Here is a 16,652-nt window from a genome sequence, read left to right on the forward strand (position 1 = left end):
CGAAATACGCCAACCCAACATCTACTTTTGGAGACACCTGTAATGCTCCTTTATAATCACCCAGTTACGTTGTGACGTTTGGTAGCACCCAAGGTGTTCCTCCGGCAAACGGGAGTTGCATAATCTCATAGTTATAGGAACATGTATAAGTCATGAAGAAAGCAATAGCAACATACTAAACGATCAGGTGCTAAGCTAATGGAATGGGTCATGTCAATCAGATCATTTAACTAATGATGTGATCTCGTTACTCAAATAACAACTCTTTTGTCTATGGTTAGGAAACATAACCATCTTTGATTAACGAGCTAGTCAAGTAGAGGCATACTAGTGACACTCTGTTTGTCTATGTATTCACACATGTATTATGTTTCCGGTTAATACAATTCTAGCATGAATAATAAACATTTATCATGATATAAGGAAATAAATAATAACTTTATTATTGCCTCTAGGGCATATTTCCTTCATGAGACTCACTACATGAAGAACAAGGTGCTACTTTGAAGCACAATATATGAGACTCACTACATGAAGAACAAGGTGCTACTTTGAAGCACAAGTGTGGAAAAAGAGATAGTAGCATTGCCCTTTTTTTATTTTCTTTTTTTTATTTTCTTTCTTTGGGCCTTTTTTTGCCTTTCTCTTTTTTTTGGGCAATGCTCTAATAATGATGATCATCACACTTCTATTGATTACAACATAAGGATTACAACTCGAAACTAGAACAAGATATGACTCTATATGAATGCCTCCGGCGGTGTACCGGGATGGTGCAATGAATCAAGAGTGACATGTATGAAAAATAATGCATGTTGGCTTTGCCACAAATACGATGTCAACTACATGATCATGCAATGGCAATATGACAAAAGTAATGTATGTCATAATGATGATGGTGGAAGTTGCATGGAAATATATCTCGGAATGGCTATGGAAATGCCATGATAGGTAGGTATGGTGGCTGTTTTGAGGAAGATAAAAGGAGGTTTATGTGTGATAGAGCGTATCGTATCACGGGGTTTGGATGCACCGGCGAAGTTTGCACCAACTCTCAAGGTGAGAAAGGGCAATGCACGGTACCGAAGAGGCTAGCAAAGGTGGAAAGGTGAGAGTGCGTATAATCCATGGACTCAACATTAGTCAAAAGAACTCACATACTTATTGCAAAAATTTAGAAGTCATCAAAAATTCAAGTACTACGCGCATGCTCCTAGGGGGGATAGATTGGTAGGAAAAGACCATCGCTCGTCCCCGACCGCCACTCATAAGGATGCACAAGCCAGGTACACTTCATGTTTCAAATTTGTTACATAACTTTAACCATACGTGCATGCTACGGGATTTGCAAACTTCAACACAAGTATTTATCAAATTCATAATCACCCAACTAGCACGACTATGATATTATCACCTCCATATCTCAAAACAATTATCAAGTATCAAACTTATCTTAGTATTCAATTCACTCAAACAAAAGTTTCACATATCTTGAACACCAAGTATTAACATTAAGCAAATTACCATGCTATTAACGACTCCCAAAATAATCTAAGTGAAGCATGAGAGATCAAGTTTCTTTAAAACAAATCCACCACCGTGCTCTAAAAGATCTAAGTGAAGCACTAGAGCAAAAATTATCACGCTCAAAAGATATAAGTGAAGCACTATGAGCAAAACTATCAAGCTCAAAAGATATAAGTGAAGCACATAGAGTATTCTAGCAAATTACAATTTGTGTAAGGCTCTCTCTCATAAAAGAATTTCAGATCTTGATACTTATTCAAACAACAAACAAAGCTAAAGAAAACTACATTGCAAGGATAGCACAACTCATGTGAAGAAGCAAAAACTTAGGCTCAACCGATACTAACCGATAGTTGTTGAAGAAGAAAGTTGGGATGCCTACCGGGGCATCCCCAAGCTTACATGCTTGAGACTTCTTGAAATATTATCTTGGGGTGCCTTGGGCATCCCTAAGCTTGAGCTTTGTGTCTCCTTAATTCCTCTCATATCATGGTTTTTCTTTTTATCAAAAGCTTCATTCACAACAAACTCAACAAGAACTCGTGAGATAGGTTAGTATAAACCAATGCAAAACCTTATCATATTCTACTGTAACAAATCACTTAAATTATTATTCAACATTGCATACTAAATGCCTCTGCATATTTAATACTCCTATCGTCAAATAGAATCAATAAGCAAGCAAACATATGCAAACAATGCAAACATAACAGCAATCTGCCAAAACAGTACAGTCTGTAAAGAATGCAAGAGTCATCATACTTCCCTAACTCCAAAAATTATGAACTAAAATTCCCAATGTAGTAAATTTATCAGAGCTCAATATGCAAAAAGATTCAACGTTAAACCATTCTCTGAATTTTCTAGGAAATTTTTGCAACAGCGGTAAACTTTCTGTTTTCAAACAGCAACATGTATACTAGCAAAATAAGCATGGCAAAGGCTATCCTTGACCTTTTTATTGAAAATAAAGAGGAAAAACACAATTCTAACTAACAGCAAGCAAAAACTAACAAAATAAAATGACGCTCCAAGCAAAACACATATCATGTGGTGAATAAAAATATATGTCCAAGTAAAGTTACCGATGAATGAAGACGAAAGAGGGGATGCCATCCGGGGCATCCCCAAGCTTAGTTTCTTGGTTGTCCTTGAATATTACCTTGGGGTGTCTTGGGCATCCCCAAGCTTAGGCTCTTGCCACTCCTTATTCCATAGTCCATCGAATCTTTACCCAAAACTTGAAAACTTCAACCACACAAAACTCAACACAAAACTCGTAAGCTCCGTTAGTATAAGAAAATAAAACCACCACTTAGGTACTGTAATGAACTCATTCTAAATTCATATTGGTGTCATATCTACTGTACTCCAACTTATCTATGGTTCATACCATCCGATACTACTCATAGATTCATCAAAATAAGCAAACAACACATAGAAAACAGAATCTGTCAAAAACAGAACAGTCTATAGTAATCTGTATCAAACGTATACTTATGGAACCCCAAAAATTATAAAATAAAATGATAGACCTGAGAAATTTGTCTATTAATCATCTGCAAAAAGAATCAACCTAAAAGCACTCTCCAGTAAAAAATGGCAGCTAATCTCGTGAGCGCTAAAGTTTCTGTTTTTCACAGCAAGATCACATAAACTTCACCCAAGTCTTCCCAAAGGTTCTACTTGGCACTTTATTGAAAAAAAGTTATAAAACATGATTACTACAGTAGTATAATCATGTGGACACACAAAAACAGTAAGGATACATATTGGGCTGTCTCCCAACAAGCGCTTTTCTTTAATGCCTTTTAGCTAGGCATGATGATGACAATGATGCTCACATAAAAGATAAGAATTGAAACATAACGGGAGCATCATGAAGCATATGACTAGCACATTTAAGCCTAACCCACTTCCTATGCATAGGGATTTTGTGAGCAAACAACTTATGAGAACAATAATCAACTAGCATAGGATGGCACAACAAGCATAGCTTCAAGGATTTAAGCACATAGAGAGGAAACTTGACATTATTGCAATTCCTACAAGCATATGTTCCTCCCTCATAATAATTTTCAGTAGCATCATGAATGAATTCAACAATATAACCAGCACCTAAAGCATTCTTTTCATGATCTACAAGCATATAAAATTTTCTACTCTCCACATAAGCAAACTTTTTCTTTATAGCATACGTATCATCACAATAATCATCATAAATAGGAGGCATGCTTTCATCATAGTAAATTTGCTCATCAAATCTTGGGGGACAAAAAATATGACCTCCATCAAACATAGCTTCCCCAAACTTGTGGCTTTGCATATCGTTAGCATCATGGATATTCAAGGAATTCATACTTACAACATTGCAATTATGCTCATCATTCAAAAATTTAGTACCAAACATTATATAGATTTCTTCTTCAAGCACTTGAGCACAATTATCCTTTCCATCATACTCACGAAAGATATTAAAAAGGTGAAGCATATAAGACAAATTCAACTCCATTTTTTTGTAAATTTCTTTTATAAACTAGACTAGTGCTAAAACAAGAAACAAAAAGATTCAATTGCAAGATCTAAAGATATACCTTCACTTACCTAGCCTCCTCGGCAACGGTGCCAGAAAAGAGCTTGATGTCTACTACACAACCTTCTTCTTGTAGACGTTGTTGGGCCTGCAAGTGCACAGGTTTGTAGGACAGTAGCAAATTTCCCTCAAGTGGATGACCTAAGGTTTATCAATCCCTAGAAGGCGTAGGATGAAGATGGTCTCTCTTAAGCAACCCTGCAACCAAATAACAAAAAGTCTCTTGTGTTCCCAACACACCCAATACAATGGTAAATTGTATAGGTGCACTAGTTCGGCGAAGAGATGAAGATACAACTGCAAAATAGATAGTAGATATAGGTTTTTGTAATCTGAAATAATAAAAACAGCAAGGTAGCAAGTGGTAAAAGTGAGCGTAAACGGTATTGCAATGATAGGAAACAAGGCCTAGGGTTCATACTTTCACTAGTGCAAGTTCTCTCAACAATAATAACATAGATAGAACATATGACAAGCCCTCAACATGCAACAAAGAGTCACTCCAAAGCCACTAATAGCGGAGAACAAACGTAGAGATTATGGTCGGGTACGAAACCACCACAAAGCTATTCTTTCGGATCGATCTATAAAAGAGTTTGTACTAGAATAACACCTTAAGACACAAATCAACCAAAACCCTAATGTCACCTAGATACTCCATTGTCACCTCAAGTATCCGTGGGTATGATTATAGGATATGCATCACACAATCTCAGATTCATCCAACCAACATAAAAGTACTTCAAAGAGTGCCCCAAAGCTACCACCGAAGAGTCAAGAACGTGTGCCAACCCCTATGCATAGGTTCCCAAGTGTCACGAAACCCGCAAGTTGATCACCGAAACATACATCAAGTGGCACATGATATCCCATTGTCACCACAGATAATCACTGGAAGACATACATCAAGTGTTCATAAAAGACTCAATCCGATAAGATAACTCAAAAGGGGAAACTCAATTCATCACAAGAGAGTAGAGGGGGAGAAACATCATAAGATCCAACTACAATAGCAAAGCTCGGGATACATCAAGATCGTGCCATAGATGGAACACGAGAGAGAGAGATCAAACACATAGCTACTGGTACATACCCTCAGCCCTGAGGGTGAACTACTCCCTCCTCGTCATGGATAGCGCCGGGATGATGAAGATGGCCTCCGGTGATGGGATCCCCCTCCGGCAGGGTGCCAGAACAGGGCCCCGATTGGTTTTTGATGGCTACAGAGGCTTGCGGCGGCGGAACTCCCGATCTATCTTCTGTTCTGGAAGTTTTAGGGTACGTAGGTATATATGGGTGCAGGGAGAACGTCGGTGGAGCTACGGGGGCCCCACGAGGCAGGGGGCGCGCCCAGGGGGAGGGCACGCCCCCACCCTCGTGAGCACCTCCCGTATCTTCTGACGTGGGGTCCAAGTCCATCAGGTGGGTTTCCTTCCAAAAATAACTTCTCTAGTTGATTTCGTTCCGTTTTGACTCCGTCTGATATTCCTTTTTCTCGAAACACTGAAATAGGCATAAAACAACAAATCTGGGTTGGGCCTCCGGTTAATAGGTTAGTCCCAAAAATAATATAAAAGTGGATAATAAAGCCCAATATTGCCTAAAACAGTAGATAAAGTAGCATGGAGCAATCAAAAATTATAGATACGTTGGAGACGTACCACAGGTTTAACCACAGGGCTGAAAGTATCATCATAGCCCAACCCATACCTTTGCTTGAACCCCTTGGCAACAAGACGAGCTTTGAGACGATCAACAGAACCATCGGCCTTGTGCTTGATCTTGTATACCCACTTGCAATCAATAATGTTGACACGCGGCGGGGGAGGAACAAGCGTCCATGTACCATTTTGGCGAAGAGCATCAAGTTCTGCCTGCATTGCAGCACGCCATGCGGGAGACTGAAGGGCTTCACGATGATTTGCAGGCTCATGGAGAGCAAGAAACACACGCTTGGACGGATCATAAACGGTGCAATGTTTAACATGACGAGTGTGATCACGAGTCCGGGTGACCATAGCGTGAGCAGTTGGTGCAGAAGATCCGGGGGCCGCAGAAGATCCACTAGCGGCGGAGGCAGACGCGTCAGCAGCCGCTGTCTCCTCGGATCCCGTGCCGGAGTCGGCCACGGGCTGCCGCGCATGTAGAGACAGGGCAGCATCGATGTGCGCGCCGTCAGCGCCAGCCGACCGCGTCACGCCAGGAGCTGGGGCCGCGACACCAGCAGGCCGTGCCGCGCCAGGGTCTGGGCCCGTCGACCCAGCAGCCGCCACATGGGCTCATGCCCCAGGCGTGTCAGGTACGGCGGGGGACCGCTGCGGAACGGGTCCCACCATAGGCGAGGGGAGGCGCGCCCTATGCACGTCGTGGGCGGGAGCGGGAGATACGGTCCCAGCCGCGTCCGACACGTGGCCGCGTGGAGACGCAGACCCGTTGCTGTCGAATCCTGCTGGCGTAGGCGATGCGCAATCATGGGCCGATGTAGGATCCGAGAGAGGATCCACACCAGAATCCGCGCCAGGATTTGCATGGGATCCCAAAACTGCTGTAGGAGGGATTTTCTGCGCCAGTGGAGTACCTGCATCCAGATTAGCATCCAAACCAAATGTGCCATAATTCATGTGATCATGCGGTAAAAGAAGGATAGCATGTTCTGAGACACGGGGAGGTGCAGGCGAGGGTTGGGGATGGGCAAAGGGATTTTTTTTTCGTCGAATACAACATCACGTGATATGTAGATGCGAGAAGTAGGCACATGAAGGCATTTGTATCCTTTGTGCCGGATGCTATACCCTACGAAAACACATTGTTGAGAGCGAAAAGCGAGTTTATGGGTGTTGTAGGGATGCAAGTTAGGCCAACATGCACACCCAAACGTCCGAAGAGAAAGATAGTCCGGTTTTTGTTGGAACATTTTTTCCATGGGGCTAAGGTTAGCAATGACACGACTAGGGAGCCTATTGATGAGATAGCATGCAGATAGGTATGCCTCATCCCAGAAACGCAGAGGCATAGACACATGAGATAAGAGGGAAAGTCCCATGTCAACAATGTGGCGGTGTTTTCTTTCTGCGGAACCGTTCTGTTGATGTGTGTGAGGACAGGAAACATGATGAGTAATACCAAGTTGATGGAAAAATGTGTTGCTAAGCTTTTCGTACTCTCCGCCCCAGTCCGACTGGACACATAAAATTTTACGAGAGAGAAGTCATTCAACATGAGCGAGAAAATCACGAAAAACGTCAAACACATCACATTTTCGCTTGAGAAGATAAATCCAAACAAATTTGCTATAATCATCAATGAACGAAACATAGTACTGGAACCCGCTAGATGAAGTCTTAGCAGGCCCCCACACATCCGAGAATACTAATTCCAAAGGAAAAGAGGAAACACTCGACGATCTAGGAAAGGGAAGCTGGTGTGCTTTGCCTTGCTGACATGCATGACAAACATTGGCCAGGGACTGACTCGAGGACACTATTTTATTGGACGCCAAGATATGCTGGACGACTTGAGACGCTGGATGGCCAAACCGGGCATGCCAATCTTCAGCAGAGAGCCGAACGGAGGACAAGGCATGGGACTTCATCGGCCGGATAGGATAGAGCCCGTTTTCACATCTGCCTTGAAGAAGTGCCCTCTTGGTGGTCAAATCCTTCATGAGAAAATGAGTAGGATAGTATTTTAGATAAGCATGATTATCAATAGCAAGGCGATTAACAGAAAGAAGGTTTTTATCAGCATGAGGAACGTGAAGAATATTGCGAAGTTGAAGATTGGCAGAAGGGGTGGGAAGGAGCGCATGACCACGATGAGCTATGTGCAAACATGAGCCATCAGCCGTGTGGATGCGATCTCTCCCAGGGTATTTCTCCCTGACAGTGAGCCGGTCCAGATCAGAAGTAATGTGGTCGGTGGCCCCCGTGTCCGTGAACCACACATGATCACCAAGGATGGAAGGAGGTGACGCAGCAGCTAGCCCCGCCATCTTGGATTGTTGAGGTTGGAACACGTGGTTGAAGCGTTGGCCACACTCCCAGGCATAGTGCCCAGGACCACGACAGAGTTGGCATTGGACGCGGGTGTCATTGCCACCCCCGTAGTCACCGCGGTCACCACCGCCACGATTGCCACCGTAGTCCTGACGATTGCCGCCGCGGTCACCGCGGTTGCCCCCGCGGTTGTTGTTGTTGTTGTAGTCACCGCGATCGCCTTGGTTACCGCAGCCCTTGCCACGGTAGTTGCCCTTGCGGCCGCGAGTGTTGTTGGTGTTGCCAGGCTTGTCGCGGGCGATGTAGTTGACGGAGGAGCCGCCGGCTTGGAGATGAAGGCGCGCAACATGGTACTCGCGACGGCGCTCAAAGGAGAGTGCGTGCGAGTAGAGCTCCCCAAGAGTCATCTCATCAATCCGAGTGGTGACAGCGGTGATGAGGGGCTCATAGTCACTCTCGAGCCTGGTGATGACGGCGGTGATGATGTCGTTGTCCCGCATGGGGCGACCAGCCGCCGCGAGTTGATCAGCAAAGGAGCGAATCTTGGCGAAATAATCCACCATAGAGAGATTGCCCTTGCGGAAGTTTGCCATATCAAGTTTGATCTGGACAACGCTGGCGCGGCAATGAGCGGAGTACATCTTCTCAAGATGTGCCCAGATAGCACGAGAGGTGTCAAAACGGATGACCTGCATGAGCACGTCGTCGGTAAGAGATGCAAGGAGATAGCTAAGAACGATCTGGTCCTGCCGGTACCAAGTCGCATATTCAGGGTTAATCGCTCGTTCCCCCTTGTCATCGGGTGGAAGCAGCCGAGCTGGTGTAGGACAGGTGCCATCAACATAGCCAGTGGCGTTGGCGATGTGAAGAGGAGGTAGGATCTGGGCTTTCCATAGAAGGTAGTTGGAGGTGGTGAGCTTCGCCGTAATGAGGCTAGCGAAAGGAGGTGGAACAGAGGAAGTGGATGGCGCCGAGAGAGAGGCATGCAGGGTCAGCGAGGGCATCGCAGAGGAAGTCATGGCGCCGGCGGAAGGAGATCCCATCAAGCAATTACGCGAGATGTCGTGATACCATGTGAAAAATGGAGAAGAGAGAATTGGATCGGCACAACCCTAAGGGTGACCTCAGGATGTATATTTATACTTGGCCACTAGGGCACAACCGGTGCACCGGGATACATAGATAGATACAAGTTGTTACACGAGATAATGACTACAAAGGGATAAGAGATACTAACTAACTCCCTGTACAATATCTAGCGTGTTTAACAGTTCCCCCTCCCTCTCGCCGCCAGAGCGGCCGCCGGAGAGAGAGGGAACCGGCGGCGCGAACCCTCGTCGCCTCCTTTGATCGCCTCCTGCGATCCTACTTTTCCGGGAGATAACGTTTCAATACGCAGCCGCCCGTGCCTCGATTATTTTCCCTTCCTGGCTGCCATATGTGTACTAAGAAGAATGTCGATGTATGCAAAAAGAAGGTTGACGTGTTCATATCTTCCCTAGGAGGTTTTAGCCTCTCATGTTGCAACACACATACATGTTTGCTACTAAATATTATATAAAATTATATTCCGTAATATTGTTATTGATTTTGAATGAATGCTAATACTCGGGCAAACTTCGGAGAGTTTGACTTGAGACAACACCAATATGCGAAGCAAAAACAAACAAGTGAGAACTACTTCCTCCGTCCCAAAATAAGTGTCTCAACTTTGTACTAGACTTAGGGCTCCTTTGATTCAAAGGAATTGCATAGGATTTTTGGAGGATTTGAACCCTTAGGAATTTTTCCTGTGATGCTCGTTTGATTCTTAGGATTGGCATCCTTAGGAATTTTTCCATATGATCCATTTGTACTACATTTTGGAGGAAAATTTCCATCCACTCAAACCTCTTTGTAGAATTTCTTTGTTTTTCCTGCGCTATCAAACATTCTTTAAGATCCTGTAGGATACTATGAGACATGTCATCCTATTCCTGCATTTTTTCTATTCCTTCATTTTGATAATCCTGCGAATCAAAGAGGCCCTTAGTACAAAATTGTACTAAGCTTGAGACAGTTATTTTGGAATGGAGGGAGTACTATGTAACATCGAGCAATCCTCGGGCGGCCACGGTTATAGCCCAAGGAAGTGCCTGACTGAAAACACGACATTGCTTTATAGCTTTGTCAGCAGGACAACACAGATTCAAGAGTATCCCTTTTTTTTTTTTGCAGGAATACAGACACAAACACAAGTGACTGAAATCTGTTTTTCTTTCATGCAACTGCACAGTACACAGCCCCATATAGATTCATCTGCATCCAAACAATCTTTGTTCGCCAATAAAAAGGGAAAAGGAGATACTTGGCTAGTTGCCAAAGTTATCTAATTTGTACTAGACTCTCGGCATAATTACTTAAATGTAAAATCACCTGTTTCTGCGACGTAGGATCATTATATGTTGTGTCTTGAACACCTGAAGAAATCTTCACTATTTCAGATGTATGGGTGTCATACCGATAGACGTTTCGTTCCTCTGTTAGAAGCCACGTATCCTCATGAAGAATAACTCTAGGAGGTCTTGTAGCCCTACATTGGGGAAGCTCTACAATTAAATCAGGACTAATCATGGTAGTCCAGCGTCGATTCCATTCAGGGGTCTGATCAAACCCAAAGTTAAGGTTCCAAATCTCAAGATCTAGTTTTGTAAAACCCAAGCAGACACAAGACAATTCGCTCTCCAATTGCACAAAACGGGCAGGCTTCAAATGAGATGGAGGATATGGAACCAAACTAAACTCCTCATCAGTCAAACTGAACCGAAGAAATGACTTGGGTGGAACTGGGCAACTTGGATTTCCAGCACATGTCCAGTAGATATAACCGTTGACATGAACAGGAGTTTGTCCGCAAATCCAATATGGTGGATCTACTGTTTGTCTCCATATGTTAGAGCCAACAGTAAGCACCTCAAACTTGCAAACCAGGTCATAGCTCGGGGTAAGCCTCTGATAGAAAAATCTGGCCACCTTGTACTTCTTGCTACAAGGGTCAAACCCAAACCCCACCCTTGGGAATGCATACCTTTCATGTTTCCGTTCTGGCAACGTAACAAACTCTCTAGTTGCCGGGTTGCAGATCATCAGCTCCTCTCTCGTGGTGGAAATAAGGATCAAACCGTTGCAGTGTAGCGGGCTACTCCACAGGGCAATTCCTTGTGGTAGCTTCTGTAGGTGGATCAGCTCCTCCTTATCGCCGATGTGGTACCTGTAAAACCCCATGCAGAAAGTGCTGTCATCTTGATTCTTCTGAATATCATTGGGATCATACCCACAAGGCACCATGAGCAGCGATGGGCGCCTTTTCTTGGAGCACTCGAGGTGAGCGTAGATGAAACCTGGTTCGGATAACATGGCCTGCCAGCCCCTGCAGACAGACTTGAAACGAACCAAGGACTTGACCGGCAGCCATGACAGGATGCTGATGATAACATCAGAAGGCAGGTCGGGTTGGTCGAACCCCGGTGGCGGCGGCTTGATGACAATGCGCTTTGCCATCCGCAGCCGAGGAGATACCGGATCATCGGCGCATCTTTTGATCGCCATGATTTGAAAATTATCTAATTTGACGGGCAAAGACGACTACACGAATTATGGGTGTAATATCAAGCCGCAAAAAGAGATTATTCAACATGAGCTACGTTCTGGTAGGTTATATAGCCAGACGTACTTCCCGTCCATACAAGGGCTGGTATTTGGGAATTCTAGCGTGACACGGTTTGGATTCCGGTTCTGCTTCATCAGCCGTAGGCGCATCTGTACCCGTATCGGTTTCTTTCCCGAATTTTATTTATTTCTAGCATCTTAGAATCCAAACGTGTTACTTCTTTGTTTGCTAGTTTTTTTCTTTTCAAAAAGCACGGCCTGTGGGCCTGACTGGGCTGCGCCCGTGAACGTGGGCCTCGGCCTTGTAACCAGTGACAGTGAGCGAGTGGGCATGATGAAGGGGAGCAACTAGTTGACGACCCCTTCTTCAGGAGCCTCACAACGATCAGCGCCACTTGGCGCGCTCTCAGCCACTCGCCATGTGTCACGTTCTGGGTGCTTCCTTCAGATTTTTTTTTCCGCACGGGTTTTCGGTTTTTAAATGGTTTTCTCCTGGGTTTTTTTCGACGTTTCAGTTTTTCACCTGTCTTCCCTAGCTTTTGGATCAATTTTTTTGCGCGAAAAAACGCGTTTTTTTACGCGAGTCACGGTTTTGGTTCCGCGAGAGGCACAGTTCTGCTTTCGCGAGAGTCCTAGCCGTGCCTCTCGGAAACAAAAAAAAACACATTTTTTCTTTTGAGAGAGTCACAGTTTTGCTTCCGCGAGAGCCACGGTTTTTCTTTCGCGAGAGGCACGGTCGTGCCTCTCGGAAACGAATAAAAGCATTTTTTTCTTTTTTTTCTTTTATGAGATACACGGTTTTGCTTCTGCGAGAGGCATGGTTGTGCTTTCGTGAAGCATGGCCGTGCCTCCTCGAAAATGAAAAAAAATGTGTTTTCTTTTTTTTCTTTTCCCTTCCGTGAGAGGCACGGTTTTTCTTCCGCGAGAGGCATGGTTGTGATTTCGTGAGAGGCACGGACGTGCCTCTTTTGAAAAGGGAAAAAATCCGTGCTCCCGGTTCGGCTTTCGTTCGGTTTTTCTCGAAAAAAAAGTTCATCAAAACATATCAACATGTGATCTAGTTTTGAATATCTCGACGCGAGGAATCCAACGGTGAAAGTGGTTTGAGATTTGGACGCACGGTTTAAGAGATCCAATGTTTTGAATAGACGAATTAAAAAAAAAGGAAAACTCGCCGGCGCCACTTGTCGCAACCTGAAAAGGTGGGAGTGATCTTTGCTATGAGTACTTCCCAATTAGTGATTTCGACGATCAAGTGGGTGTAAACGGGATGATTTTAAATAACGCCCTATAGCGTTTAGAAGACGTCCCCTGTAAGAGTCTTTTGTACAAACACATGAGCAAACATTTTAAATAGGGCGCTATATCTTTGCTATAGCACACAATAGCATTTAGAAGAGGTCGGTTAAGAGGCTTAGCACCTTATTTAAAATTTTGGTAAACAGAATACTTCTCTCCCTGAACTTCTTCTGTCTATCTCCGTTCCCCATTCCCTCTCCAATCCCCTTTTCCTGGAACCCTAGTTCGTGACAATTGATATTCAGAGCAACTCATCATGTTCATGCTGGCGCCGAACAGACAGAACTAGCAGATCAAGGCCATGAGCCAGAGATTGGAGATGAACGAGCAGAATCAGACCATGGCCAAGCTGATGAAGCAGCTGCTCGTGAAGTTCAAGGATTTGAAGGGGGCGGTGGCGGAGTTGAAAGAGGAGCAAGCTCAGACGAAGGAGACGATGGAGACCGCGCAGATACAGGGGGACGGCGGCGCGCCAACGCGTCACCGGAGGGGCCGGCCACCATTGCCATCAGGACCGCCATGATTGAGCAGCTGCCCACAAGCAGCCGTGCCGCGGGTCCAGGAGCCGGGTCGTCAGAAATCGGGCATGGAGGGGTGACCGCTCCATCCCCAAGGGACGCGCCGGTGCCTTCCTCGCACCTGCTGCGACTGCAGCAGGATCGAGCCGCCGTCGACTTCCACCACGACGGGCGCTCCGGATTCGGGTCGAACAACCGCCGCGATGCCCACCTCTTCCGGGGTGATGCTCCTGGGTTCTTGGGGACCCAGATGCACGCCCCGGGCACAGGTGCGTTCCACCCCAGTGCGTCCCTTCCTGTTCGTGATTTCGGGCGAGGTCGGGGATCTGAGGATGAGGTAACACATAGGGAGAGCTGGGGACGACCCCCAGGATCTCACACGCCTAAGATGGAGTTCCCAAGTTTGATGGGGAAAATCCTAGGCTGTGGCAGCAGTAGTGTGAAGTTTACTTTGATCTATTTCAAGTTTATGAGAGTTTCTGATGTAGGGTGGGACCCTATGGGGATGATCTTTCACGTTTGGAGAGGATCCCTACGAGGAACACGAAGAACGAGCGGAAGAGCACGAGGGAAATCACGGGGAAAACACAAGAGAATCACTCAAACCAACAAGATTCGATTACACATGCGCTAGAACAATGAACACAACGAGAGATACACGATCCACGATCAACAAAGGACGATACAAGAGGTAACCGGGTTCTTCTCCGTGAGGAGGTCTTGATAGGGGCCACCCATGAGGGGGTCTTGAGCTAGGTCACTCCAAGAGGAGGTCTTGATCTCCTAGTGGAGTGGATCCATGGAGCAAAGCTCTCATATGTCTAACATATCCTTTGCTAACCCTAACAAATGGTCTAGGTACGGAATATATAGTCTTGGGGACGAAGTGGAGGAAGAGGGGCTCGGAGTGGAGATCACGGCCGTCCATCCTGACGAGCCCGTGCGCACGGGGTAAGTTGGGCCCGTGCGCAAGGGGGTCCCGTGGGCACGGTACAGGCCCGTGCGCACGGGGTGCTCCAGCGCAAACTCTCTGAGTAGTCCGTGCGCACGGGGTCTCGGGGGCCCGTGCACACGGGGTCGCCTGGGACCTCCTGTCCAGCTCTTGTTGGGCTCCATCTTCTTCCTTGTGGCCTTGGGGTCCTTCTCCTTGGCCTCCTGGAAGCTCTTTAGCTGCTTGGCGGCGGTTGTCCTCGAACCTGAAGATGCACAACGTTCCATGGTGAGGTAGCGGCCAAGTCCTATGGATATTCATGTAAATCTTGAAAAGGAGCGGGTTCACCTTAAGTCCAGTAGGTCCACTTGGGGCTTGATGTGCTATGAAGGTGTACATGGAGATGAACGTGGGATGCTCCGTATCATCTCCTCCCCCTTTGGAAAGATCCGACCTCGGATCGTAAACCGTATCGCCATGTACACAGTAGGCATGGTTGTACCATAGGTCGATGTCGTGGCACTCCTCAACTTGAAGGTCCATAGGGTCCATCTCCAATGCCGGTCCTCCATCCAATATATGTAGCATGTAGACAAGAAGAAGGAAACAACAATGAAAGTATGGACCATCCAATATGCATATGTGAGGATGGCTCAAAGAGAATGAGTTCATCTTTAGGAGATGCTCGCCAATGTTGGTGTTGCACATCATGTATGCCTTAACATAACCAAAATGTCTCTCCATGGTACCGCCTTGTGAATCCTTCAAAATGAAAGAACATGAGAAACACTTGGAAAAACAAATGAGGTTAGTGCAAAAGCAAGACCTATCATTCGAGGGGCGAGATACCCCAACAAGTGTATGCATCATGCTCATCATAAGAAAGGACAAGGGATCATTTCATAGTATGTAGGCATATGATGCGAGAACAACCAAATACAATAGGCTCAATCAAACAAGCATGCTTCACAAGTAAAGTGTCCAAGTCTCCAAGATCAATAAGCATAGTTTGGTTGCATTCAATACAAGTGGATATGAAAGAGGCAACTAATGGACACAAGAGACAATGATCAAGATATATCATGTGAGAGGCATGAGCATATATGTCATCAACCCAAGAAAGCAAGTAATAGTGGAACATGGGTGATGCAACATGGCTAGCTATCATAGCGATCAAGTCAAGCATGCTAGTAGTGCGAAGATGCAACATACTAGAAGGAATCATGGTAATCATGTCATATGTGCAAATAGTGGGCATGAGTAAATCACATGACATAGCACAAGCATAAAAGCAAGATATGAGTAGAATGGCATGAATGTATTGGCGAGAGGCCATATGTAAATAGCAATGGGGCATCATGACTCTCCCAACACAACAAGCATCAATAGCATGGGGCACATGATAAACATGGCAATAGCAACAAGGATCTCTACCAAGCATGCAAATACACATAGAAGTATCATAATGATGAAACATGGGTAGATGCAAGCAAGGGTCACAATTGGATGGCAAAGGCATAGAAGCAAGCATAGCATGCAAAGTGAACACGGTAAAATGAGCATAATGTGACAAGTGGTAAATGGCCCATAGCCGTGTGAGAGCCAAGTAGAGGAGTTGCGCATAGTCCTTGCGCGAAGGGGACGGTGGTAAGGATAGTCCACGGGATCCCAAGTCATCATTGCTCTCAAGAGCTCGTTTCGTCAACTCTTGGGATTGAGAGGTCGACGAGTATACATGAGTACCTACACAAAACAAAGACAAAGGGAAAATTGTGTGTGCGTGGTAGATGTACACATCATCCATTATGATGCATACGTGTTTGTGTTGGTTAGCACCAAATATCCAATGCTCAAATAAATGAGATGCGTGATATAGAAACATGTCATCCATCATGATAGGTTTGTTATGATGTATAGCATAATGGAGACTCAAGTTGTGTAATGCATCACGAGCAATATTTAGAGCATTGTTATTCATGGAATGCATATGGTGCACGCAATCATGGAAATCATGCAAAGTATGAAATGTATCAAGATCTCCAAATAAGTATTAGGAAACTATGGGAGTCTCCTCATGAGCATTAGTGGAAACATCACATGGAGAATATTGACAACATCCAAAACAATGCATATTTGGAACA

The 16,652-nt window shown here is 45.2% G+C and overlaps 1 protein-coding gene across 1 annotated transcript; it reads right to left on the reverse strand.

The window, feature by feature from the left end:
* Window positions 1–10,414: 10,414 nt before the first annotated feature.
* Window positions 10,415–11,798, reverse strand: LOC123133996 (putative F-box protein At2g02030). Its single transcript, XM_044553367.1, has one exon. The coding sequence runs from the start codon at window positions 11,701–11,703 to the stop codon at window positions 10,480–10,482; it is 1,224 nt and encodes a 407-aa protein (XP_044409302.1). The 5' UTR covers window positions 11,704–11,798; the 3' UTR covers window positions 10,415–10,479.
* Window positions 11,799–16,652: the final 4,854 nt, after the last annotated feature.

The sequence above is a fragment of the Triticum aestivum genome, chromosome 6B (assembly GCF_018294505.1).
Source record: "Triticum aestivum cultivar Chinese Spring chromosome 6B, IWGSC CS RefSeq v2.1, whole genome shotgun sequence".
NCBI lineage: Eukaryota > Viridiplantae > Streptophyta > Magnoliopsida > Poales > Poaceae > Triticum > Triticum aestivum.

Excerpts from the sequence above, each read along its gene's own strand:
- LOC123133996 (XM_044553367.1), bottom strand. The coding sequence starts at position 11,703 with ATGGCGATCAAAAGATGCGCCGATGATCCGGTATCTCCTCGGCTGCGG.